The sequence below is a fragment of the Lycium barbarum genome, chromosome 6, assembly GCF_019175385.1.
Source record: "Lycium barbarum isolate Lr01 chromosome 6, ASM1917538v2, whole genome shotgun sequence".
NCBI classification, from domain to species: Eukaryota; Viridiplantae; Streptophyta; class Magnoliopsida; order Solanales; family Solanaceae; genus Lycium; species Lycium barbarum.
In genome coordinates, this window is record NC_083342.1 from 126,976,965 (window position 1) to 127,002,621 (window position 25,657).

The window sequence follows — 25,657 nt, forward strand, 5'->3', positions numbered from 1 at the left end:
TAAAAGTATTTAACAATGATATATTAAAACAAGTTTAATAATATTTTCACATAAAAAAACTCAAATATGTATACGCTTTGTGGGGCCACTATAACATTTTTCCATGACATCATCTCTTTTAGTGGCATAAAAAAAGTACTAAAAGTTCTTAAAATTTACTAAAATGTGTGATAATTTATAAAGTCATAAAAATTTCAAGTAGGGGTAAAAAAGGATAAAAAATCACGTGAGGACAACAAAAAAATGAAAATTCTCCCTTATATATAGTACAGTAATTTTGCTGAGTATATTCATTGCACAGCTTGAAAAGAAAAATTACTCTATTACTTCCGAACAACTTTAGACCGTTGAGTCTATTAAGTTTTAACTTATAAGCTATTTTAAAAAAATCAAACTAGACACCATCTTGAATCTGTTTGAAAAACCTTCCGAAAAACTTTAGACCTTGGCCATAAATATTTTATAGTTCTTATGCAACTTTAGACCATCGCGTAGTAAATTTATATATAAGAAACCTTCTGGTAAATTTTAGATCTCGGTTTAAAATTTGGTCATAAATTTTCTTTAGATAGTTCTATTTCTTCGACAACTTTATACTATCATTTTAAAAGTTCATTAACGACCTATATAATTATTTCCACCAGCTTGTCTTTTTCTTAATCCTAAATGCTAAGTTTTGACATTGAATTCGTTTTCCATACTACATTTATCTTTTCTCATAATTATATTTGGATTATCAGACTTTCTGGAAAAGAATTCGATCCCAAAACATGAATCTAATAAACATCATACCAAAAAGAGGAAGAATAATCACTTCAGTTGCGGCATTGAACTAGTTTGAAGAAGAAGAGGAGAAACTAAAAAACAATAAACTCAATTGGATATTTGAAACACTTCTATTCCTATCACTAAGCATCTCTATCTCCTTTGCTGAGATGGTACTCTAATTTCACCTTATAATTTTTAGATTTATTACAATACAATATTAATCTATATGGTAGACATGCTGTTAACATCATCCAGATCAAAATACATATATAATATGTATTTTCCCAACGTGCACATCCTCATTAATTAAATCAGAAACCTTCAAATTCATATCTCATTGTGCTTGAGCTGCATTAGGAATGAAGCATTGGGAAAATATTTTCTTGTGTGCATTCTCATTAATTCAACCATAAATCTTCAAATTCATATTCCTTTGTGTTTGAGATACATTAGGAAATAGGGAAATGTTCGATTAGAAACTAATGAGTCTTCTCGTATCATACCGTCACGACCGTTCACCGGAATTGTCATTCAGATTGTCTATTCACCGAAACTGTTATAATACGAATACTTATAAGGTACAAATTCTAGATTTCCTCCCATTATACCATCATGACTGTTCACCGAAACTGTCATAATACGAATACTTATAAGATATAAATTCTAGATTTCCTCCCATTATACCATCATGACTGTTCACAAAAACTATTATTATGATTGACTGTTCAGCTAAACTGTTAAAATCCGAATAATTACAAGGTAGGATCAACACTCGCCTCCCTATACTTGCAAGTTTCCCCGCAAAAAGCTTATAATGTTTGCTCTTTAACGCTCCCAAAAATTAATCAGAATTTACACTACCTTATACACCATTCACTCACTTTTTTGTTTTTGTTTTTGTTTGCCTAACCAGCATATATCCAACATAAGTCTAAAGGATGATGTATCACAACATCCAGCCGGTTTATGTGAAACCCCCACCATTCCAAACAATGTCAAAATACCCTTTTTTACAATGGCGCAAAACCCTAATAATGTCCACCAAAATATGACACCTCATCATCTCCTTCAAGAAAACAAACAATCTTTCCGCCATCCACCACCACGTCCACCACCACCACCTACCACCCCAAGAAACCCTAAAAATTTAATCCCAATTAACTCCACTAATTCAAATTCAAACTCATCATCATCGTTATTCGATCAATTAAGCAAAAGGGTCACTAGGGATTTGCCTAATTTCTCAGATTGTCATGGCTGTGATGTCCGAATCAACCATACTGATCCTAATGACCGTCTTCAAACCCTAGACAGCGTTTGGCGGATTGTTCTTCTTTGCAAGAAGTGCATCAGGCGTGTGAGTACTGGCCAAGCATGCCCTTATTGTTTCAAGAACACGGATGATGATGAATGTTTCAAGTGTTGTAGCTGTAAAAGAAGTCTTCATAAGGAGTGTGTTATTAGGTATGGAAATTCTGAGCCTTGGTCTTTTTGTTATAGTGAAGAAGGGGTAAAGTTGGGATCTTTTGTTTGTATAGATTGTTGGGTTCCAAGATTCTTTAGGAAATCAATTGGCGTTTGTAAAAAGAGACTAAATTTTACTACTGATGTTAAATCATTTGGAAGAATTGGAAAAGATGCTAACTTTGAAGGCAAAAGGACGGTTGTGCTAGCGTTGAGAGCAAGGGATACGACTTTGCGAATTCCTTTGCGAAAGCCTGTCGTCGCTAAGAATGAATCGGAATTAGTAAACAAGAAAGATAAGAATAAGGGGTTGTTGAAAAGCAGTAGTATAAGTAGAGATGATGATACTAATTTGATTGAAGCTGTAAATGATGCAGAATTCGCGTTTCAATTGCATCGTGCCATGAATAACTCGCGGCGAATTTCAAAAACCATATGCCCTGTGAACTCGAGCAGCTATGTGGGTGATCCTGAAAATTTGGAATCGAGTAATGTATCATGTAAATTGTTAGATTTAGGCCAGACTGTTTCTAATTATCCAGGTGATACAGGGCTTAAGGTGTACTCTCGCAATAGGGATAAGGGAAAAGTTGTACGGACTAGTTCTGAGGCACCGCCTTCTGTTATAGTGTACTCTCGCACTAGGTTGAAAGAAAAAGTTGGCCAGACTAGTTCAGAGACCCCGCCTTGTGTTGCAGTTTACTCTCGCACAAAGTTGAAGGAAAAAGTTGACAAGGCTAGTTCAGATACATCGCCATGTGTTATGGTGTACTCTCGTAGGTTGAAGGAACAAGTCTGCCAGACTTGTTCAGAGGCTCCACCTTGTGTTACAATGAATGAGCATGGGTCTTGTGTTGATTCTGCTTGTTCAAAAGCTGAGTTACTTACATACAAGCGGAGCAGACTAAAGAGGAAAATGTACGAAGAAAGGGTTGGTTTATCTGACCTTATGACAGAGGAGCTCAATCTTGGTGATGATGACTGTAGAGATTTTTCTGGGCTTCAAGCTTCTCAGCGAGAAGGTTCACAGCATAACTTGGGCCCCTTGAGTTCTGGCGGAGATAATACTGTTCAGGGTGAGTTTTGCGCAAATAATACTGTGCAGGCTGAAAGCTGCAATACGCAGCAGGACCGCTTTTTGTTGAAGTATAGCAGAAGGAAAAAATGCTCTGAGCCAGGGTCAGATGTGCATGAGAATACTTTTCCTCAACCAACACCTGATCCCAACATACCTACAAATTGGTCGGTGGAATCCAGGGCATCATCAAATGTCTGACATTCGGGCTAATGCTTTTTTGTGTAAGCGGTGCTTCGCAAGAAGTCTGAACTATAGAGGTAAAAGGATTCATCATATCCTTTGATAAACTTGTAATGTTCTTGTCTTGATCTATGGGAGCTTTATTTATCATTTGTAAACTCATTTTAGATGAAATATGAAGAAACTACCAGGCCCCAACAGTTATTTGATTATTGTCTGAGGTGTTACATCACATGCGGTGCTGGATTTAACGTAGTGACTCCTGTGAATCTTTTGTTTTCCCTATTCTGTTTAGAAGAAATGTTTGTTTGTTCCGCTCTTGTCCTGCTTCTCGCTGGCTGAAAATTTCATTTCTGATTCAAAGTGGTTGCTGTGATGCCTTAAAATTCTGTATGTACTTTGTCGGGACATATGTGATTTGATGGTTGTGGATCCTACTTCTTTTCCATGCATTTAAATGGTCTCTTTTGAAATTCAGTTTTTCCTCAAGACTACCTTTTGGTGTCTCCATGTGTGGGGCACCTAGGATTGAACTTTCACTGCTCATGTGTGTGGCACATAGGATTGAACTTTCACCGCTCATGAGTTGTCAAGTTTTGGACATCCACTTTTGCTTTATTTCATATCTTGAGTTGTCAAGTTTTGGACATCCACTTTTGCTTTATTTCATATGTTTAAGTTACGGTATCAATCTTTGCTCTTGGGGCGGCACAGCTAGTGAGGTACTAACCGAGGCACGTTTAGTGCTGGTTGAAAACTATTTCCAAAAGAACCCCCTCTTTGGCCTGGGTTCTGCCCTGGCGGTTGAGAACTTTTGGAAGGGCTGCCTTTGGGGTCAAGCCCTAAAAAGAAATTAAATAAAAATGAAGTTACAATATCAAAGCTGGTTGCCCAATGATCAGTTTCCATTCTTGATCTGTTCAAGAGGTGAAGATCCACCTTTACAGACTGCTATTGCATATATACATCAGACTTTTCCTTATCGAAAAGAAAAAAAAAAGTACATCAGACTTTAGGAGCACTTGAAACTGATACGTACAGCTGCAATGATGAAAGGAAGGTTGCGAAGGAGGAAAGTAGACATTAATGCTAGGTTATTCAGAAATTCTATGGAGATTCTTTTTAGTGAAATTCTATATAAAGAAAATCATTTTTGATGAGATGCTCTGATTACTGGATATGAAATCTCACTGATGTCGGGGTACCAGTAATTTGGAACTTTAACCCTAGAGATTTTACAGCTGAGTTTGATGTGGGATTCGACAGTGTACTTACTGAAATAATGAGGTATTACTAAGCAAAATATGCAAAACCACGAGCAATTAGTAAGTTGTATTCTTTAAATATTTCTCAAAAGTACCCGCAAGGGTGGCTTAGTTGGTTGACCATGGGCTTTCATCGTGGAGGTCTTAGGTTCGAAACCCCCTGCCTACGGTAGCAGGGGATTTGCCTTCTGGGTCGAGCTCATCGCACGGGGCTTGCCTAGTGCGGGTTATCTCTCCTGTGTGGTTTGCAAGCTATTGCACAGGAGCTGGATTTAACCTGTGCGCACCCCGAAGGGTAGCGGCTGCGGGTTCCCATGTCATAAAATAAAATAAAAAAATTCTCAAAAGTGGGAATTTGAATCAAACCTTTGGTTTAAATGTAATTGAGATTTAGATGCAAGCTCTTCACTCCTGAATCCAATAAAATTATATATGAAAGAAGTTATTTTTTCAAATTTGACTATTTTTACCTTTGTTAAGGGTGTTCTAGAGATATCTAGCAGTCGAGTAAATAGCTATAGGAATGCTTGGATCTTACCATCCCAAAGTTTGTCCCGTAAATAATAATAAAAAGGTCTAGGCCTGCATTTGGAGTTTCTAGAGTTTGGTAAGGCGAAAGTGGTCACCCTAGAGGATTGAGTGCTCTGGCTCGGTCCAGTGACTTCATGCACTCAACTTATATAGATTTTGCGGAAAATTAGCCTTACCTCATCTTGATTGGCATTCGCTCCTTCCCACTAGTGATCTTGTATTTTGCCACATATGTGGGTTCGGTCCTACGAAGCCCTGTAGATTCTCACATGCCCATGACTACATCTCGGTCGGTTTAGGTTCAAGTAAGAGCTTAGAAGATTTCAGCAATGAAAGCACCAAAACCTAATGGCTTAATTCATTCCTCCTATTTCCTGGCTGGCCTGTCGTACAAAAGGGTAAGCTGTCATAGTCAATGCGCCTTAAACAAAGTAAAGGCTTGTATGCTCTGCTCATTGTCTGTTCTCGTTGTATCATAAGTTCTCTATTACTCTCTATAAATTTGTTCTTCCATCTCCGTCACATGCGTTTTGTTTTCTTTGAACAAGGTAACATTCGTATTCCATCCAAAAGTATTAGCATGAAAATGCTGATTTGAAACTTTACAGGTAAAGCCACAAAAAACAGTGGCCAGGAGGTAATGATGCTAGTTACAATTTACACATTGCCTAGAAAATCTACCCAATCACCTACTTCCCCCTACTATATCTTGTTTACACCAAAAATAAAAGAGACTAAGACACTTCATTTTAAATATCTGAAGGGAACTAACTTTATCTTCAAATTGTTTTGAGTTTCTTTCCTTCCAAATTGACCACCAAATACAAGCTGGAATGGCCTGCCACCAATCTTCCTCTGCCTTTCTTCTTCCAATTCTAGAGTTGATCTTGGTGACACCCACTTCATCCCTAGGATACAAAAGAAACATGTGCCACTGATGTGCAGTTATCCTACAATGTAGGAATAAATGCTCATTTGTTTCTGCATCTTTCCCACAAAGTAGGCATCTTGAGCATATCTGAAGACCTCTTCTTTGTAGAGCCTCTTGTGTTAGATAAGCCCTCCTCAAAAGTCATATTAGATAAGCCCTCCTCAAAAGTCAAAACTAACCAAACAAAAGTAGAAACCTTATATGGAATTTTAACTTTCCAAATAAGTTTCCATGGCCAAACCAGAGATGGATTTACAATCTTGTTCTTCTCCCAATAAACTGATTTTAACATTGAAATTCTCTTTGCTGCATAGTTTCCAAACTGGTTTATCTGGAACATTAGTGGTGTTCCTGTCAAGGAATTAAGTACCAAAAGCAAATCTAAGACTTCCTATTTCCTAATCATTTAGTGCCCTTCTAACAAAATATTCCACCCTTGTTCTGTGATTCTGTCCACATTTGGGATATTTTGTCATTTTTTTGGAGACTGAGAATGTGTAGGTCCTGGAATAAAGTTCTGAGATTACAATGCCCAATCTAGTGATCTTCCCAGAAAGAAGTTTTTGTCCCATCCCCCACCTTTATGCTCAAATTTTCACTGCATTCATTCCACATTCTTCTAATAGTCTTCCAGACACTGCATCCATAAGTAGCATTTACTTCATTTGTTGTCCACTGATTCAACAAACCATATTTTTGAGGTATGTATTTCTTCCAGAGAGATCTGTCATCCTTGCAAACCTCCACAACCACTTCTGGAGTAGACTCTTTTTTTTTTGAGACTAACTTCTGGAGTAGACTCTGGTTATGAAGTCTGAGATTCTTAATCTCCATGCCACCATGTTGCTTGCTGAGTGTCACAGTCTCCCTCTCCACTAAGTTATAACCTTTCTTGTCTTTGTTACCATGCCACAGATATTCCCTTCTTACTTTGTTAATCTTCTTCCCTATACCCCTAGGAATAGGAAGCAAAAACATCATGTAAGTAGGTAAGGCATCCAAGACTGAATTTATCCAAGTCAGTCTGCCCCCAAGAGATAAATATTGACTCTTCCATCTTGTCAATTTCTTTTCACACTTTTCTAACACATCATTCCATATCTCTTGTGCCTTGTGGTTGGCACCCAGAGGCATTCCCAAGTACTTTGTGGGCAGTGACTCAGTTTGACAGCCCAAGTTACTTGCCAGAAACTGTAGATCAGTCACCTGATTCACTGGATATAAGAAACTCTTATTCCAGTTAACATGGAGGCCTGAGATGGCTTCAAAGATGGTCAATATTGCCTTTAGGTGTCTGATTTGTTCAACCTTAGCCTCACAAAACACCAAAGAGTGATCAGCATACAATAAGTGTGTAATTTCCATGTCTTCACCCCTATTGGTTTGGGTTCCAATCCCTTTTATCCATTCATTAGTTTTGGCTTTTCTGATCATGTAATTTAGCCCCTCCATGGCTAATAAGAATAGGAAAGGTGACAGGGGATCTCCCTGCCTCAAACCCCTGCTAGATTGAAAAAAACCTTCAGGACTTCCATTAATTAGAACAGAGAACTTCACACTGGATATACAACATTTTATCCAATTGACACGTGCATTTATATTATCAGATATTGGAGAGTACTTAGGCTTTAGAAGATGGTCCCTCTTTCTCCTGAAAACCTGATCAAAATTCGAACACACAATGTTTTTACTAGAAAGGATTACACAGTGGGAACTGGTTGACAGGGCTATATGCCTTGTTTGATCAGATCCTCTAATCTTTACAATCACAATGTACTAAGCCAGTTCCTTTAAAAGGTGACGACTTTATATCTTATTATCAGAAATAGGTTTGGAGCCATAGAACTATCTTTAGATTTTGGAGTTCTCGCCCAAATGTAACGTGATAGGCTAGGCGAGTTCACATTTGCTCTTCAAAATTCTAAATTCTGTATGACTTGATTGGTGCGAGTGGACAGTAATTTCAGCTACAAGACACTTTTCTCCTTCTTTACCAGTTGATTTTCTTGCATCGATTTTCTGTCCTCTTTCCTGTTACATGCAAACTATTACCTTTACGAAACTGATGATACAACTTAATTATTTATAGATCACATTCTAGTTATAAAAAGTTGAATTGCTTGGAACAATTAATATTTCAAGTGTGGTGCGATCCGTCACATCAAATTGAAATTTCACACAAACTTGAATAGTTAATATACCTCACCTCATCTATAAGTTTTTTTTTTTTTTTTTTTGATGAGATACTTCTTCTATAAGGAAAATGAAGTCCATTATCTTCATGCCCCCAAGTATTGGCAAGTGATGGCTAGTTTGCAAATTGCAAGGCTTTGAAAAGTGTTTTTTTTTGTGTGGATAATATATAGTGATTCCCTCATAAAGTTCAGAATCCAAGAATGAAAAGAAGCTTTCTAGAGAGATGCAATGAAAGATATTAATGAAGAATTATCATTCAGAAAAGCTGACTTGTCAAAAAGGATCTTTCATTAGCTGCTTCCAAGAGGGAGATTCATTAATATGATATCATTACTTAACTCTGCACCTTGGACCAAATAAAAACTTTGTAACAGGTTGAATCATGTTATTTAAATATGCACTTCTGATGTTCATGTTTGGTGTAGTGTATGCCAAGTGGCACAATAAGGATATCCTTTGCGGTTCAGCAAAATGGAAGTATAGGCTGTTTGTTATCTTGTTTTCCCTGGTCCTGGGTGGGGTGGGGGGTGGGCGGTGGGGTGGGGGTGGTGCTTCTATGTGTGCTGTCAAGGAAAATGTTTATGCTGCTGAGGTCATAACTTCTGTGAATTTGTCAGTTGGCTTGTGATAACCTTAATAGCTTCTGAAAGGGAGATATCTCATTAGACCAACCTCTTATTGCATCAAAATATTGATGATAACTCTTTTTCGTTCTTTTGTAAATGTTTAGTAACTAAATTACCCTTTAAGTGTTTCTTTGTTAGAATTAATGACTATGATAATACTATGATAATACAGGACACCTTTTAATTCATCAATATTAACGTAAGGATCTTTTAGATATTAAGGATGAATAGCTGTGTAGTGTTCTCTTGTCAAAATGATTCACTGGGGATTTATCTCTAATTTGCATTTTAATTTCTCTTTCTGGCAGGAATCTACACCCGCCAATAAATACCGGATATCAGATACTGTACTATATTGAAGATTGAAGAGGGAGGTTTTTTCAGGAAGAGTACATAATTCAGTGATTATATTTCGCGCGAGTCTGGGATTTTTCTGGTTCCGAGCACAACCGTTTTGACTTCAAAATTCAATCACTATTACCTTAGGATGGATTCGAAGCTCTCAGTGATTTTCTTTCCCATGACTTATACAGGAGTTCGAATCCTTGTTACTTTTTAGGTTGTCTTTTATCTCATACTTAAAAGGGTAAGACTTTAGATCCTCCTTCTGTGTTTATATTATTAGCCTTACCATTGATATAATTCATCATCCCTTTGGTGGTTTAAAATTTAAAGAGAAACAAAAGGAAAGAGAAGTATGTCCGATAGAATCAAGATAAACTACCAAACCACCAAAGCATGCATTATTCAGCAATTTAGGTTAAGCCCTTTTTATTATGTTGGATAACACCAATATCCTTTATACTTGTAGAAAAACATTGCCACAATAAAATCCCAGACCTTCCTTATTTGAGCTTAATGTCGAAGATACCTGAACTTAGTGTGCAGTGAATGTAGTCAAGTCTTTGCTGAAATTTGCATGATGAGCATTTATTTATCACAATGCAACAGTTTTAATATTTGCAGAAACTTGTTTCTGGTGACACGCGAAACCATTTTTCAGGAACTTGACGAAATGGTTCAGTATCTGCAGCTCCTTTTTTATTTTAAAAAAATTATACTCCATGCAAGAGCAATATGCGTTGAGCTGCATGTCCACTTAGCAGCGCTACTAGTACTTGCAAAACAAAAATACGGTCTATTGAATTGTTTTCCCACAATGTAACCAGTTACTTTCTAAAATTTCACAAATCATTTTTTCCGCTAGTAAACCAAATTACTTTCTAAAATCCATTTTTTTGGGCGGATTTCCCTTCAAAGGCACTGGTCTTTAATTTTTGTCTTCAGCCTAATATCTTGAGGTTCGGGGTTTGAACTCCGGTTCAGTAAAAAAAAATAAAAAATCGCAAGGCAGAATTTCGTAGCAAAATTAGGCCTATTTGGGTAAAAGTTAAGCCTTAAGGCAGTGTTTTGCAAAATTCCAGTTGAGTAATTTTTTTTTTTTTTAATAACTTTGCCTTAATGCAAACTTCTACCTTAAGGTAGAGTTTTGCCCTTAAGCCTGAAGATAAAACTCTGGCTTAAGGAAGGGTTTGCCTTATGTTTGAAGGCAAAACTCTGTCTGATAAGGTAGAGTTTGCATTTAAACTCTATCTTAAAAGGTAAAGTTTGAAACTCTGCCTTAAGAGAGTTTTGCAGGCAAACTCTGCCTTGCGATTTTTTTAAAATTTTTGATTGAGCGGGGGCTTGAACCTGGAACCCTGAAGTTTTATGCAAAGAGCAAAAATTAAAGACCACCTCCGAATAAGGACAATCGTGCAAATTGCCCTCTAAAATTTTCATGCAAAAGTGATTGTATTTTCCTCATATAGTCTTCTAGGCCTACATGAATATACAAGTGTATAAACTTTCAAACGCAAAAACTAAAAGGGAATTTTATTGTCTCCGAGCACAATTGAGGTATTAAAAGTATCCAAGAATGATAAATGAGCAACAGAGAACTTGCCTAAAACTCCAAACCTTTGCATTAAACAATAGTCAAAATAAAAGTTTTCTTCAAAAATAATAGAGGTTTCCTTATTCACAGATTCATCACGCACTAATGTGACCTGCTGTCCTGCTCTGCACCAAAACCTGTTATTCCCCTCCCCCTTCGCGCTCTCGCTATTTTAAAAAATAATTATAATTGCATTTTCATTAGCTTGAGCTAGTTGTCTCGGGTTCCAAAAAATCAAAAGGAGGAGGGAACTAGGGGCCGTACTAGCCGTAAAGTCAAGAATTTTCCTCAATTAATTCATTGATCCGTTTAACGAAAAATGTAGTATACCAGTACAACAAGTGAGATTCCTAATGCCTAGCTCTCTTGCCAAATATACAGAGTAAATTTCCTAAAAGGTTACCCATATATTGAGAATTTTCTATCAATATCACTTTTGTTTCTTTTAAGATTAGAGTATCACCCAACTTTCACTATTTTTCTCAGAATATATTAAGCACACAAAACCCTCATTCTATTTTAGTTGGCATGCCGTGTCATATAAAATTTTAATTTTTTAATACTATTAAATTTATTTTATTCATCCAATCCATTTAACTCAACTCAAACCCATTTTACCCAACCAATTGATATCTTAACTCATTTAATCCATCAAACAAGTCTGTAACTTTTACTCAAATCGTTCATATTCCACAAGGAGATAACAACAGTCGTTCATATTTCAATGTTTTTATACCCGATTTTATTCACTGAAGTTAATGGCTCATATTACCAAATTTAATTAGCAGGACAATATTTTCTCTCCATATAAATATTTGGTGTTTTTACTCTATTGAGGAGACAATTAGACTAGTTCCGATCTTCAAAATAATAAATTGTAGCAATAATACTTCAAAGAAGCTTGTGACAATGTATGTCCAGTAACGTGATGCAGACGATAAAATGACCGTGAGAATTTACCAAAAGAAGACACATATGTGGTTAAACAGTTTCGCATAACTAACAAAAGACACTATACAAAATCGCTATATTTTACTAGAGTTTCTATTCTTCTTCTGCACAACAAATGCATAATCCTTCATGACTTTTCTTTTAAAATGCCTTCCTCTCTTTGCCATAGGAAAGGGTCAATCAACAGATTCAACAGTAAAAGTTACGGACTTGTTTGATCGGTTAAATGCATTAAGATATATATGTGTTGGTTGGGTAAAATGGGTTTAGGTTGAGTTAAATGGATTAGATGAGTTAAATAAATTTAATAGTATTAAAAATTAAAATTTTATATGACATGGCATGCCAACTAGGAAAGAAGGAGAGTTTTGTGTGTTTAGTATACTCTGAGAAAAATAATGAAAGTTGAGTGATATTCTAGTCCTAAAAAAAATATGATATTGATAGGGAATTCTTAATACATGGTTGGCCTTTTAGGAAATTTACTCCAAATATACACCATTTTTCCACCTCATCCTTTTGAGCTATATGTGTTTTTGAGTTAGATAAGTAGAGAATTTTTCCCGAGTCTTGTTTTGCACAAAGGAAAACTGTTGACTTGGGTTTTAAATACTCCCTCCGTTCCATAATAAGTGGTTCTTTTAGCTCATGCACACTCCTTAAAAATTGCTCACTCCTAAAAAATTAGGAGCGTTTTTACTAACTTATCCCTAATCAAATTGTGCTTACATAATTAATGCCTAGAAAAAGAAAAGGTAGTTAATGAATTTTGATTATTTAAATAAGGGCAATTTTGAAAGAATCCGCCCAAAGTATTCTTGAAATTCTAAAACATCACTTATTTTGAAAAAAAATAAAACGCCTAAAAAATCACTTATTAGGGAACGGATGGAGTATGTCACAATACTGGAAGCAACATGTTTTACAGGTATGGTTGAGAAAAAAAGAAGAAGATAAGATTAATAGAATCTATGAGTTCTTGGTTTAATAAGTGGTTTTAGTTTATACAATTCATTTCATATATGTTTTCATCTTGAACTTGTGGTGTTTGAGCCATCTTACTTGCATCTCTACCATTCATTAAAATTTATGTAATGTTTTAGGAAACATTCAATATTAACGTAATATTTTTCTAAGATCTCATCACCTACTAATTTCAATTTTTTACCACTAAGTAGAATGTCAAAAATAATTCCGTACATTTTAAATAGTTCAAATCTAGTTTGAAGTGAAGAAAATAATTTTTACATCATTTAGTGATCTCAATTTCAGCACCAACTAGAATGTGTATATCAATATTAATAAATTGCTTAAAAGAAACTAGAGACTAGCTAATTTTCTTAAAGCTTGGCTTAATGCCAATATATGCTGACCAACGCAAAGCACTTATCTTTGGTTGTTAAAGCAAAACTCTTTGCCTTTTCGTGGATGGCACACTTCCTGGAATACTCTAATGCCCTAATCTCATCACTTCTCTTGTGGAAGACACACTCCCTTGTATTTTTTAGTGTCAAATAGAAGATTGCATGGTGCTGTTTGATGCAGCAATCCATATTTAAGTGGCCGTTTAATTTCTAGTGCATTAGCAAGGCGGCTGAGACATACTATGACTTTAAGTGGTGTGATCCGACACAGTTTCTCGAGTTATATATGTATATACTGTTTGAAAAATCATGCAAAGTAAACATTAGTTTATGGATGAATGTAACACCTTATTAAAACTCCGAAGCCTCAAACCCAAATTAGTGTACCAACGCAAATATTGACACAAGCCAACGCTGTTTGTGTAAAATTCTATGTACGATTCATGATGGCCAGTTACACTACGGAATGCTGCCATATTGTCACTTACTAGTGGTGCTATAAGAAGAATTAGATATGAACTGAAATAATGTGTACTGAAATCTGATCTTTGGAACAAGGCCTTTGTATTATTATTGGATTTTTTCATTTGTACATACCTTTTTATATAAGGAAAATAATTACCAGCGTTTTTCTATTTTCACATATCTGAAACAGAACCAACTACATTATGAAAATTCAATTGAATACGTTGTAGTAAAGGCTCTATAGTTAAATAGTAAAAGCATTCCAAGATGCATTGACCATGTTAATAGAGGACATATCCATTTCTGAAATCCCTCTGTGGAAAGAACAGAAAATAGTAAGATTGATACATTTTCTTTGAAGAAATTACACACCAATATTTTTGGAGTTGACAGTACATAATACTCCATGGGAACCGATGAAAGAGCACATATATTGTACAAATTTAGGGATATGGAGGGGGTGAATAAATGCAGGATTCTAGCAGCAATAAAGCAAAAACTGCCTTGTGCTCACCACACTACACAATTTTTTATGGCACCAGCTTTGGCTAGATTGATTACTTTTTATCCACCCTATTCTATAAATAACAAAGACCAATTCTTCATTAAACACCCATCTTGAAAGAAAAAGAAAATCATCCTCCTTTAGCTGACGATTTCTCAAAAGTTACAACTTTCTTCATGGCTGCTCAAAACCAAGTCCAAATTACCATTCCTAAGACCATGGTGACGAAAATCAGGCCCTTGAAGAGGATTTTGACTACTTCCTGTCACGACCCAACCCCGTAGGCCGTGACTAGTGCCCTACTTGGGCACCCTGACATACCTATCCATATCGAATCACATCCAAATAGCATATGCGGCCATAAATACTATATGTCGTCTCAAACTATGTCAAACTGTATCAGACACATTTCAACGCAACCATGTGCGGACATATATATATATATCAAAAAGCCGGCAAGGCTGTCAAATGTATCAAAAGCCGATAAGGCTATCACATGTACCAAAAGCCGACAAGGCTATCAAATGGCACAACGGCCCAAAACACATATACAAATACACGCCGACAAGGCTGCCATAACGAGTAGAATCATATAAACACAACTGTACAGAAGTAGGCACACACGCCCACAAATACGTCTACAGACCTCTAAACAGACAAACCGAATCATATGGCGGGACAGGGCCCCGCCGTACCCTGAACAAATACATATATACATAGCGAACAAATATATACCAAAATGTGTGCTCTGAAATGAGAAGAGCACTCCAAACAGCAGAAGAGGGTGTCCTAAATGGGTAGATCACTAAACTGTGCGTCTGTACCTGCGGGCATGAAACGCAGCCCCCCGAAGAAAGGGGGGTCAGTACGAAATATGTACTGAGTATGCAAAGCAGAATATACAGAAAACAAACCTGAGACATAAACGAAGTGGAAGTGCCGAACATAAGTACAAATCCAATCATATCAAAATTTGTTTACTTTCAAAAAAATATGTAAGTCATTCATAGGGTACAGAGGAATATGGTCGCCCGCCCGTCGATGGCGCCATAACACAGCATAACACCAGAAAGTCTCAAATCTCCGTATCCCCGTCAAATATCACATCACAGCATAACGCCATACAACATAACACCAAATATAAGTGGAACCCGACCCTCTTTTGCGAGTAGCTCGGTGAACCATAAACACAGCATAACTCCGGAGTATATCAAAATGCGCACGATAACAGAACCGGCCCGGGACTCGGCGAAAGGGATAACAGAATGCACGAATAGAGTCGTGAGTAGTCATATGCATAAAATCATTATCATAAATTCAAACATAAGTAGAATGATCATACTTGTAAATCGAAATAATAGTCATATCAAATTCTTTCAAAAGTTCTCCGAATTACATAAAGGAAAGTCGCGGGACCCACGGACGGGTATTGACCCGAGTCGGGCCCGCCTATGGAAAATATACTCATTATACATCATGCAAACTCCTATAAAAAAATAGTGGAACAATCCGAGCCTTTATGTGAAAGATATGAAATTCAAAATTTACGAAATTCTTTAAAGCAAAACCTTTTTATGCAAAGTTCGGAAAGCGAATATTTCAAAGTCATAATGGTTCATACTTTTATCAAATCATACATAAGAGTGTCAAGGAATATATATAGATCATATCATGCTCGGATTTCGAATCATAGGATTTTCCTAAAGGCTCGTAATCTAGCCTATCCAAAACTAAGGCATGCCAAAAGAAAGAAGGTTGGACTTTACATACCTCGTACGCACTCCAAGATAGCCAACCTAACGTTAATCCCAATCTACGCCTCGAGCTCTCCAAGGTCTACAAATACGCCAACGAATATTCAATATTAACCATTGGCACTTAAGCAATTATTTATTCCAAACTAACTCTAAATTCTACAGAAAATTCGACAGCATTTCCCCTGTAAATAGGCCAACCCAAGAATTTAACTCGCTCAAAATCAACAACAACAACCACAATAACCAACCTAGCAACATCGATAATCAATCCGAAAGGCAATATTACATTAATAAATCTCTTTTTCAACATTCGACAACATTCCTAATATTTTTTTCAACGGCTTACATTCAAGCCACAACATAGCTCATACATTCAATTATCAACCCGAATCTTTTCCAACAATATTCAAGGGCATTCTAAACAACTCACATAATATTTCCAACGATCCAACATTTTACTCCAAATTGGCCGAAAAACAGCCCCCTAAACCGAGACAGCCCCTATAGCACATTCCTCAATTTCATTTCATGATTTGTATCAACAATCCACAATATAACGATGTCATTTTCACAAATATACGAATTACATCAAACGCACAATGGGCCTCAAATCAGCCCACACAATCTCAACATCTTTCTTTAGTCATTAAACACTTATTTCCAACTAGAATTCATAACGACGACAACTAAAACGCTAAGCGATATTAATTCATTCTTTGCTACAAATTGGAGGTTATACCCGGCCACACTACACACATATATATATTGATGGTTCTCATAAATAAGGATTTCATTAAGTGCACAAAATTCTCCAAATCAGTCCTCAACACTTACCATATCAATTTGAGACATTAAACTCTCATTTCTAACATAAAAGTTATCACAACAACCATTTCGACGCTAAGCGATATTAGTGCAATCCTCGGCATATAATAAGACCCATATTCGTCTATCACTACACATATACATATTTCGATGATTTTTATTCTCTTCTCCACTCTACAACAATCAAATATGTTACAACCAATTAATTCATCAATTTCATTTTCAACACCCATTTGCACGACTAGACCACCTATCACACAACCCACTTCCAACATACAATATTTCATGATTTCCATCCATATTAACATACTACAATATGCATACAATATTTATAACTCATAAAACAAGAAAAATTCTCACCTTTCCTCTTCAACTCCACAATGGGTTAGGGTTTGCAATCTCTCAAATAAATGACTTGATCGCTCCAACAATGCCTCCACGCTACTTAGGGACCTCTAATTAGTGGGTTTGAACCAAAGAAATAATTTTGGAGAGGCTTGAAAGGGATTTGGTTTTCCTTGGTCTTAGCCGTGAGCTAGAGGGAGTGGAGCTCTCCAAGTTCTTGTTTTATTTGCTAAGTGTTGAATGAGAAAAAAGATGACTTAGTCTTCATATTTTAAGGTTCCACAAAATATCTCCACATCTTTGGCCCACACATGTGTTGGACCATTTAAAATTGGCCACACAATTGTGTGGGACTACTTCATATACACGGCCACCATGGCCTTATTTTGCAAGATTTTTAATTCCAAATTTATGAATTGTGGTCCCAATTTTTCCTAAGTGTTCAATGCCCACAATTTTATATATAACTTTATGTCTCAAAATAAAATCAAATGGTCAAAAATCCCGACTTCAAATCCCGGAATAGTCTTGACCTTAAATTATCATAGTTAATCCGGGTTGTCCCAATATATAAAAATACGGGACATAACACTCCCAAAGAGCACAGTGGGTTCGAGCCTCTATTTTAGGAGCCAACGATGGATTAGTTTCAATTGCATCCTTGATGATGGGTGTTGGAGCTATCCAAAAAGACGTAAAAACCATGGTACTTACTGGCTTTGCAGGGCTTATTGCTGGTGCTTGTAGCATGGCCATAGGAGAGTTTGTCTCGGTGTACTCTCAACTAGACATAGAGAGAGCTCAAATGAAGAGAGATAAAACAACAGGAGAACAGAACAAAGGACGTGATGAAAGTGACAAGGAACAACTGCCAAATCCATTTCAGGCAGCCGTAGCCTCGGCTTTTGCATTTTCATTGGGTTCCATTGTGCCTATTCTTGCTGCTGCATTTGTAGCTAATCATAAGGTGAGGCTGGCTGTGATTGTGGCTTCAGTGAGCTTGGCATTGTTAGCATTTGGAGGAATTGGTGCTTTCTTGGGTAAAAGTCCTATGATGAAATCTTGTGCCAGAGTTCTAATTGGTGGCTGGATGGCTATGGCCATTACCTTTGGTCTTACTAAGTTGATAGGCTCTATGGGCTTGGAAATGTGATGTGGACTGTATGTTCTTGTTCTTTGTCCTAGTTTAGTATCATCTTCTTAAGAAATTGATGTTGCAATTTCCTTTTGTGTAATGATCCTGGAGGAAAGGCTTAAGAATGAAAGAGAAGATCTCAATTTGTCAATCTTATTTCTGAAAACATTAGCTATGACACACAACCTTTTACTTATTCATGATATGGTAGGCAACTAGGCATCATCAACTGTCATAATCTAGCCATTGCATTGAAGCTAAATCAATTAACTATGCCTTGATCCCGAATAAAATTGAGGACGTTTACATGAATCTTCTATATCTATTCCTCTCTATTCGAGAGAAGTATGAATTTTCGCATACCGAAAAAAAAGATTGACATTGAAAACAGACTCCTATCGAACGGAGAGGTTCTATATTGTATGTATGGTCAAACAAAGAAGACAAGCTAAGACATGATTCAATTTCAAAGCCGGGCAAAATAGGAATCAATTTGCAAACATCTTAACGACAAGAGACAATAATTCATTCTGTTTGATAGGTAAAATGTCTTAATCAAAAGGAATAAGTTCAGTCTACTAAAACAAAGACTAGAAAGTAACAGTCAGAATCATCACTCGGTGCGGTTCTTATTTGCAAGATATTCACCCTTGTGGAATCCTCTGAAATCGTTGGTAGTTTCAGCGGTATTCTGCTTTTTCAAACCTTTTCTCCCACCAAATCCAAACTTGGAGTCCCTGAATTCCCTGCTTTTCCTCTTTTCGTCTGGCCCCTTACCAAATGTCGCCTTCCCCCCTGAACAATCTCTGGGAGATACACCAGGTCTCTTCTTATTTAAGGGTTTAGTCCCATCTTCATCAAAAGCCAAATCTAGGCCACCAGCACCCTCTCTATTGAAGCCAATTTGCTTCCTCCACTTTTTAACAAACTCAATCTCCTGCTTCTTCTGCTTAGCCCTTTCGTTCGTCTTTTGTGTTTGTACTTCCTTGGCCATTTTCTTGTTCTATCTGGCTCCTCCTCTCCGCATCCTCCTGAATCTTCCTCGTGCAGGCCAAGAGTCTGCACTTAGCTTTCTCCATGTGAGAATCAGGCTTCACCATTTCCCCATTATAATCATCAGGTCTCAGAAAAGGTTCACCCTTTGACTGAAAGTTGGGATAGGCTCGGCGTACACACTCCAATCCCTGCATGAAGAAATAGAGCTCCCTTGCATAGTCATCATTCACATCCCCCTCATCTTGCTCCTCCTTGTCGATATTAAGCCTGTGACTCCAATCCAAACCATCAGGCCTACCGATATCTCTCAGCTTGTCTAATAAACCATCCCAGTTATATACAGCATTATTTGAAGGTTCAGCCAACTTTACAACCTGCTGATCTTCTTCTTCAGATTCCGTTTCTGGCTCGTAATCCTTAACCATCATACACTCTCGCTTCCTGATGAGAAACGAAAAAGATAGTATTAGAAATATGAACTAACTCTATCTGTTTGAGCTACATATTCTATGTGAAGCTCTAAGAAAGGATGAGGGTCAACGAAGGTCAAGTACAAAAGTAAAACTATTCTTATTTATGAAAAGGGTATAATTTGAAGAAGCCCATTGTCTAGCCGCTAAAAGCTACTTACATGTTTGAAATTTACAACTTCCAACCCTGGAACTGGACACTAACAATACAACTCTTTTTCTGTTGTTAACTATGCAATTGTATTGTATTGTTACTTTAAATATAATGTTTGTTTTGATTGTTACCTAAATTTTATTGAATCGTATCGTGAAATCCATCGTTATGTAACGATCAATTTGGTGTGACCGCATCGTTATCTTTTTTTTTTTTCCCCTTCCCATTTTGCCTTTGATTTTATCTTTTATCCTACATGTTTATAATAACTATACCAATTACCCTATTTTTTTTTTTATAATATTATAAGTTTATTCTTTAGATTGTTGCGTGACATTATGTCACGACCAGGGGCGGATCTAGGGCCCGCCGAGGGTGTTCACCCGTGTCACGACCCAACCCCGTAGACTGTGACTAGTGCCCGATCTGGGCACCCGAACCCATCTATCAAATATTATCTCAAATTCTATCAACTCATTCTAGTATATGGCGGAAGCCGACAAGACTTTATTTCAAATTTAGATAATTTCCAGAAATTTCGGCAGAGTTTCCTTTGTTTTACGGACTATCCAATATACCCTGCACGCAGAAAATACCAACAAGAGCCACACAGGGCTAACCAAGCAATATATAAACATATGCGGACCGGCCGCCTCGGCGTATAGGATCGCCCAAACAACATATGCGGACCGGCCACCTCGGCGTATGGGATCGCCCAAACGACATGTACATACATCCATACAGAAAGACCCTAACCCACAAACATGTCCACAGACCTCTAAACAGACCGACAGAATCATATGACGGGACAGGGCCCCGCCGTACCCATGAACGAATATATACAAATGCACTAATAAATATATATACCAAAAGTATAAGCTCCGGAAAGAGAGGAGCACTCCGAATAGCAGAAAGGGTGTCCTAAACAGGTGGATCACCAGGCTGTGCGTCTGTACCTGCGGGCATGAAACGCAGCCCCCGGAGAAGGGGGTCAGTACGAAATATGTACTGAGTATGCAAAGCAGAAGGTACAGAAATAAATCTGAATAATAATCGAATCAGATATATAGAAAATAATACATATCAAAATGTTTATTTCCAAAGTATAAATTATGCATAGGGCACTGGAAAATGTGGTCGCCCGCCTGTCGATGGCGCCACAACACAGCATAACACCAGAAAGTTTCAAATCTCTGAATCCCCGTCACACATCACAACACAGCATAACGCCAAACACAGCATAACGCCAAACATAAGTGGAACCCGGCCCTCGAGCGAGGAGCACGGTGAACCATAAACACAGCATAACACCGGAATGTATCAAAAAGCGCACGACAACAGAACCGGCCCGGGAACCGGCGAACGATATCATAGGGCACGAGCGGAGTAGTGAGGAATCATATGCATAAAATCATTATCATAAATCCAAAAGATAAGTAAAATAGTCATATTTGAAATCGGAACAATAATTACAACATTTTCTTCCCAAAGTTACCGAAATTACATAAAGGGCGTCGCGGGACCCACGGACGAGTATAGACCCGAACTGAGCCCGCCTATGAAAAACATACTCATTTTATATCATACAAACTCCTACGAAATTTCGAAGCAATCCGAGCTTTTCTGAGGAAGTTATGGGCGTTTGAACTTTTGGAATCGCTAAAGAACGAGCTTTGAAACCAAAAATCAACTTTCATGAAATCTTTACAAATTATAAACTCCGAGGATAAAAGGATCAATGTTATGGCATATGCGCCCAAGAATACCAAGGAAACAAATACGAATCATAGACAAGCTCGGATTTGCGAGAATAGAGTTTCCTAGAGGCTCGTATCATGGCCTACTTTAACTAAGGCATGCCAAAAGAAAGGTTACTTTACATACCTCGTACGCACTCCAAGCGAACCAATCTAAAGCTAATCCAAATCTACGCCTCGGGCTCCCCAAGGTCTACAAATACGCCAACGAATACCAAACATTAGCTAAGGGCACTTAAGCCATTCATTCCAACTATTCATTAAATTTTACAGAAAATTCGGCAGCATTTCCCCTATAAATAGGCCATCCCGAGAATTTAACTCGCTCAAAATCAACAACAACAACAACCAACCTAGCAACATCGATAATCAATTCGAAAGGCAAAATAACAATAGTAACTTTCTTTTACATCATTCAACAACTTTCCAACTATTCGTTTCAACGGCTTACATTCAAGCCACAATATAGCTCATACATTCAATTGTCAACCCGAATTCTTACCAACAACATTCAAGAACTTTCTAAACAGTTTACATAATTTTTCCAACAATCCAATAATTTAATCCAATGTGGCCGAAAACAGCCCCAAACCGAGAGCAGCCCCCTATGCCACACTTCTCAACTTCTATTCATGATTTGTGTCAACAATCCACAATGTAACGATATAATTCTCATAAATATACAAATTACGTCAAACGCACAATAAGCCTCAAATCAGTCCGCAACAATTCACCATATCATTTTGGGACATTAAACTCTCATTTCCAACATAAAAATCATCAAACAACCATTAAAACGCTAAGCGACATTAGTGTTCTTTGGCATATAGCATGACTCATATTCATCTATCACTACACATATACATATATTGATGATTCTTAGCCATCCTACACACTACAACAATTTAACTCGCTGCAAGGAATTTATTCAACACCCAATCAAAATACCCATTTACACGGCTAACTTCAAACCCACCATATCTCACAAATTTCACCCATATTAACATACTGCAACAAGCATATAACACTCACAACTCATAAAACAAGAGAAATTCTTACCTTTCTTCTTCAATCCCACAAATAGTTAGGGTTTGTGATCTTGCCAAACGGATGATTTGATCGCCCCAACAACACTTCCACACTACTTAGGGACCTCAAAATAGTGGGTTTACACCAAAGAAATAATTTTGGGATGGCTTGAATTGGATTTGGTTTTTTTTTGTTCTTGGCCGTGTGGTTGAAGTTGTTCTTCAACTTCTTGCTCTTTTTTTTTTTTTTTGATGGAATGGTAGAAAGATGACTACTTGGTCATCTTTTGTGCTTATATGAATATTGTCCAAGTGTCCATGGCCCACACATGGGGTGGACCAATTAAAATTGGCCACACAATGTGTGGGACCAATTCCCATTTACATGGCCACCAAGGATTTTTTTTTTTTTTTTGCACAACATTTTAATTCTAATTTTATGAATTGTAGTCCCAATTTTCCCTAAGTGTTCAATGCCATCAATTTCATACATGACTTATATCTCAAATTAAAATCAAATGGTCAAAAGTCCCGACTTCAAATCCCGGAATAATCTTGGCCTTAAATTATCATAGTTAATCCGGGTTGTTCCAATGTATAAAAATACGGGACGTAACATCCTCCCCCCCTTAAGAACATTCGTCCTCGAATGTTGGATTAATGCTACGGATCTTACTCAAATTCGGGGGAGTTTCTTTTATAGCCATCATATACGAATGATTCACAAATCAATATAGTCAAACATAGAAATTGGATTACCTGAAGGTACTGGAAATAGGTGAGGATACTTTTTCTTCATCTGCTCCTCAGCTTCCCAGGTCATTTCCTCTCGGTTATTATTCCGCCACAGCACTTTAACAGAAGCCATATCTTTGTTCCGCAACCTTTTTACCTGGCGATCCAATATGGCTATAGGCTGCTCCTCATAAGATAGCTCCTCGGTGACCTGAATATCATCTACAGGAAAGACTCTGGAAGGGTCACCAATACACTTACGAAGCATAGAAACATGAAATATCGGGTGTACCGCTCCCAAGTCAGCTGGCAAATCCAATTCGTAGGCCACCTTGCCTATTTTGCGAATAATCAGATAGGGCCCAATATATCTCGGACTGAGCTTTCCTTTCTTGCCAAATCGCATAACACCTTTCATCGGTGACACTTTCAGGAACACCCAATCGCCAATCTGAAACTCTAACGGTCGACGTCGCTTATCGGCATAAGATTTCTGTCGGCTCTGGGCTGCCAACAATCTTTCTCGAATAAGTTTCACCTTATCCACGGCCTGCTGGACCACATCTGGGCCAATCAACTCAGTCTCCCCAACATCAAACCAACCGATCGGTGATCTACACTTCCTGCCATACAAAGCCTCATATGGTGCCATCTGAATACTGGAGTGGTAGCTGTTATTATACGCAAACTCAACAAGCGGTAAATGGTCGTCCCAGCTACCCCTGAAATCAATAACACAGGCACGCAACATATCTTCCAATGTCTGAATAGTGCGCTCGGCCTGTCCGTCGGACTGGGGATGGAAGGCTGTACTCAGGCTCACCTGGGTCCCTAATCCCTCCTGAAACGATCTCCAGAACTTAGCTGTAAACTGGGCACCTCTATCGGAAATAACAGACACAGGAACTCCATGAAGTCGTACAATCTCCCTGACATAAAGCCTGGCATAATCCTCAGCTGAATAGGTGGTCCGAACCAGAAGAAAATGGGCTGATTTCGTCAGCCGATCAACAATAACCCAAATAGAATCATACCTCCGTGGAGTGCGAGGTAGACCTGTAATAAAATCCATATTAATGATCTCCCACTTCCACGTCGGTATCTCCATCTCCTGCAATAGCCCACCGGGCTTCTGGTGCTCAATCTTAACCTGTTGGCAATTTGGACACTGAGCAACGAACTTTGCTATATCTCTTTTCATACCGTCCCACCAATATAGGCATCTGATATCATGGTACATCTTCGTCGACCCTGGGTGAACAGAATATCGGGCGTAATGTGCCTCGCCCATAACCTGTCGCCGCAACCCTGCAACGTCAGGTACACACAATCTGCCTCTGTGAAATAACACTCCATTAGGTGAAATCTCAAACGGAGTCTTCTTCTGTGCCAGCGCTGCGTCTCTGTACTTTGCCAGAATAGGATCCTCATACTGATGCCGCTTAATATCTTCTGTAATAGAGGACTCAGCAATACCTCGAACAGAAACCCCAACATCTCCAGAATCAGCCAAGCGAACTCCAAGACTAGCCAACTGATGAATATCGCGAACCATTTCTTTACTCTCTGATGGCACGTCTGCTAGGCTGCCCATAGACTTGCGGCTGAGTGCATCCGCCACAACATTAGCTTTCCCAGGATGGTAGAGAATGTCAACATCATAATCTTTCAGCAACTCTAACCACCTCCGCTGCCGCAAGTTCAGCTCCTTTTGCCTAAAGATGTACTGAAGGCTCTTATGGTCTGTATAAATGTCAACGTGAACCCCATATAAATAATGTCTCCACATCTTCAAAGCATGAATGACCGCGGCCAGCTCCAAATCGTGAGTAGGATAATTCTTTTCATGTTTTCTGAGCTGCCGGGAAGCATAAGCTATCACCCTGCCGTGCTGCATCAACACACATCCCAAACCAATACCAGAGGCATCACAATAAATCACATACCCATCTGGACCCTCCGGAAGAGTCAGGACTGGAGCCGTAGTCAACTTCTCTTTCAGCAACTGGAAGCTACGCTCGCAAGCATCTGACCACTGAAACTTAGCTCCCTTCTGAGTCAGCCTTGTCAAAGGCGCTGAAATGGAAGCAAACTTCTCCACGAATCTCCGATAATAACCAGCCAATCCCAGAAAGCTACGCACCTCTGTCGGCGTCGTAGGTCTAGGCCAATTCTTTGCCTCGATCTTCTGGGTA

The 25,657-nt window shown here is 38.0% G+C and overlaps 2 protein-coding genes, 1 long non-coding RNA gene, 1 other non-coding gene and 2 pseudogenes across 4 annotated transcripts; 3 read left to right on the forward strand and 3 right to left on the reverse strand.

Annotated features, from left to right (window-relative positions):
• The first annotated feature begins 1,583 nt into the window (after nucleotides 1–1,583).
• LOC132598751 (uncharacterized) lies at nucleotides 1,584–9,681 on the forward strand. The gene is made up of 2 exons (XM_060311820.1): nucleotides 1,584–3,567; nucleotides 9,348–9,681. The coding sequence occupies exon 1, from the start codon at nucleotides 1,784–1,786 to the stop codon at nucleotides 3,506–3,508; it is 1,725 nt and encodes a 574-aa protein (XP_060167803.1). The 5' UTR covers nucleotides 1,584–1,783; the 3' UTR covers nucleotides 3,509–3,567; nucleotides 9,348–9,681.
• LOC132600901 (U4 spliceosomal RNA) lies at nucleotides 4,181–4,332 on the forward strand. The gene has a single exon (XR_009567365.1). It is a non-coding gene; the product is annotated as a U4 spliceosomal RNA (small nuclear RNA).
• On the reverse strand, nucleotides 4,231–13,479 carry LOC132644613 (uncharacterized). The gene is made up of 5 exons (XM_060361215.1): nucleotides 13,300–13,479; nucleotides 6,817–7,876; nucleotides 6,397–6,568; nucleotides 6,059–6,236; nucleotides 4,231–4,332 (listed from the first exon to the last, which is right to left on the reverse strand). Exons 1-5 carry the CDS (start codon nucleotides 13,477–13,479, stop codon nucleotides 4,231–4,233), a joined length of 1,692 nt encoding a protein of 563 aa, XP_060217198.1.
• A 957-nt stretch (nucleotides 13,480–14,436) lies between these two features.
• Nucleotides 14,437–18,505, forward strand: LOC132598752 (vacuolar iron transporter homolog 4-like; annotated as a pseudogene).
• Nucleotides 14,663–17,487, reverse strand: LOC132598753 (uncharacterized). Its single transcript, XR_009566669.1, has 2 exons — nucleotides 17,203–17,487; nucleotides 14,663–16,096 (listed from the first exon to the last, which is right to left on the reverse strand). It is a non-coding gene; the product is annotated as an uncharacterized LOC132598753 (long non-coding RNA).
• A 293-nt stretch (nucleotides 18,506–18,798) lies between the features above and the next one.
• LOC132600165 (probable rRNA-processing protein EBP2 homolog) lies at nucleotides 18,799–19,853 on the reverse strand (annotated as a pseudogene).
• Nucleotides 19,854–25,657: the final 5,804 nt, after the last annotated feature.

Excerpts from the sequence above, each read along its gene's own strand:
- LOC132598751 (XM_060311820.1), top strand. The coding sequence starts at position 1,784 with ATGGCGCAAAACCCTAATAATGTCCACCAAAATATGACACCTCATCAT.
- LOC132644613 (XM_060361215.1), bottom strand. The coding sequence starts at position 13,479 with ATGGATTGCTGCATCAAACAGCACCATGCAATCTTCTATTTGACACTA. Across the intron at positions 7,877-13,299 it reads AAGATAAGTGCTTTGCGTTG|GTTTTCAGGAGAAAGAGGGA; the intron begins GTCAGCATATAT and ends AATTTTGATCAG. Across the intron at positions 4,333-6,058 it reads CAAAACAATTTGAAGATAAA|GGCTTGACCCCAAAGGCAGC; the intron begins GTTAGTTCCCTT and ends ATTTCTTTTTAG.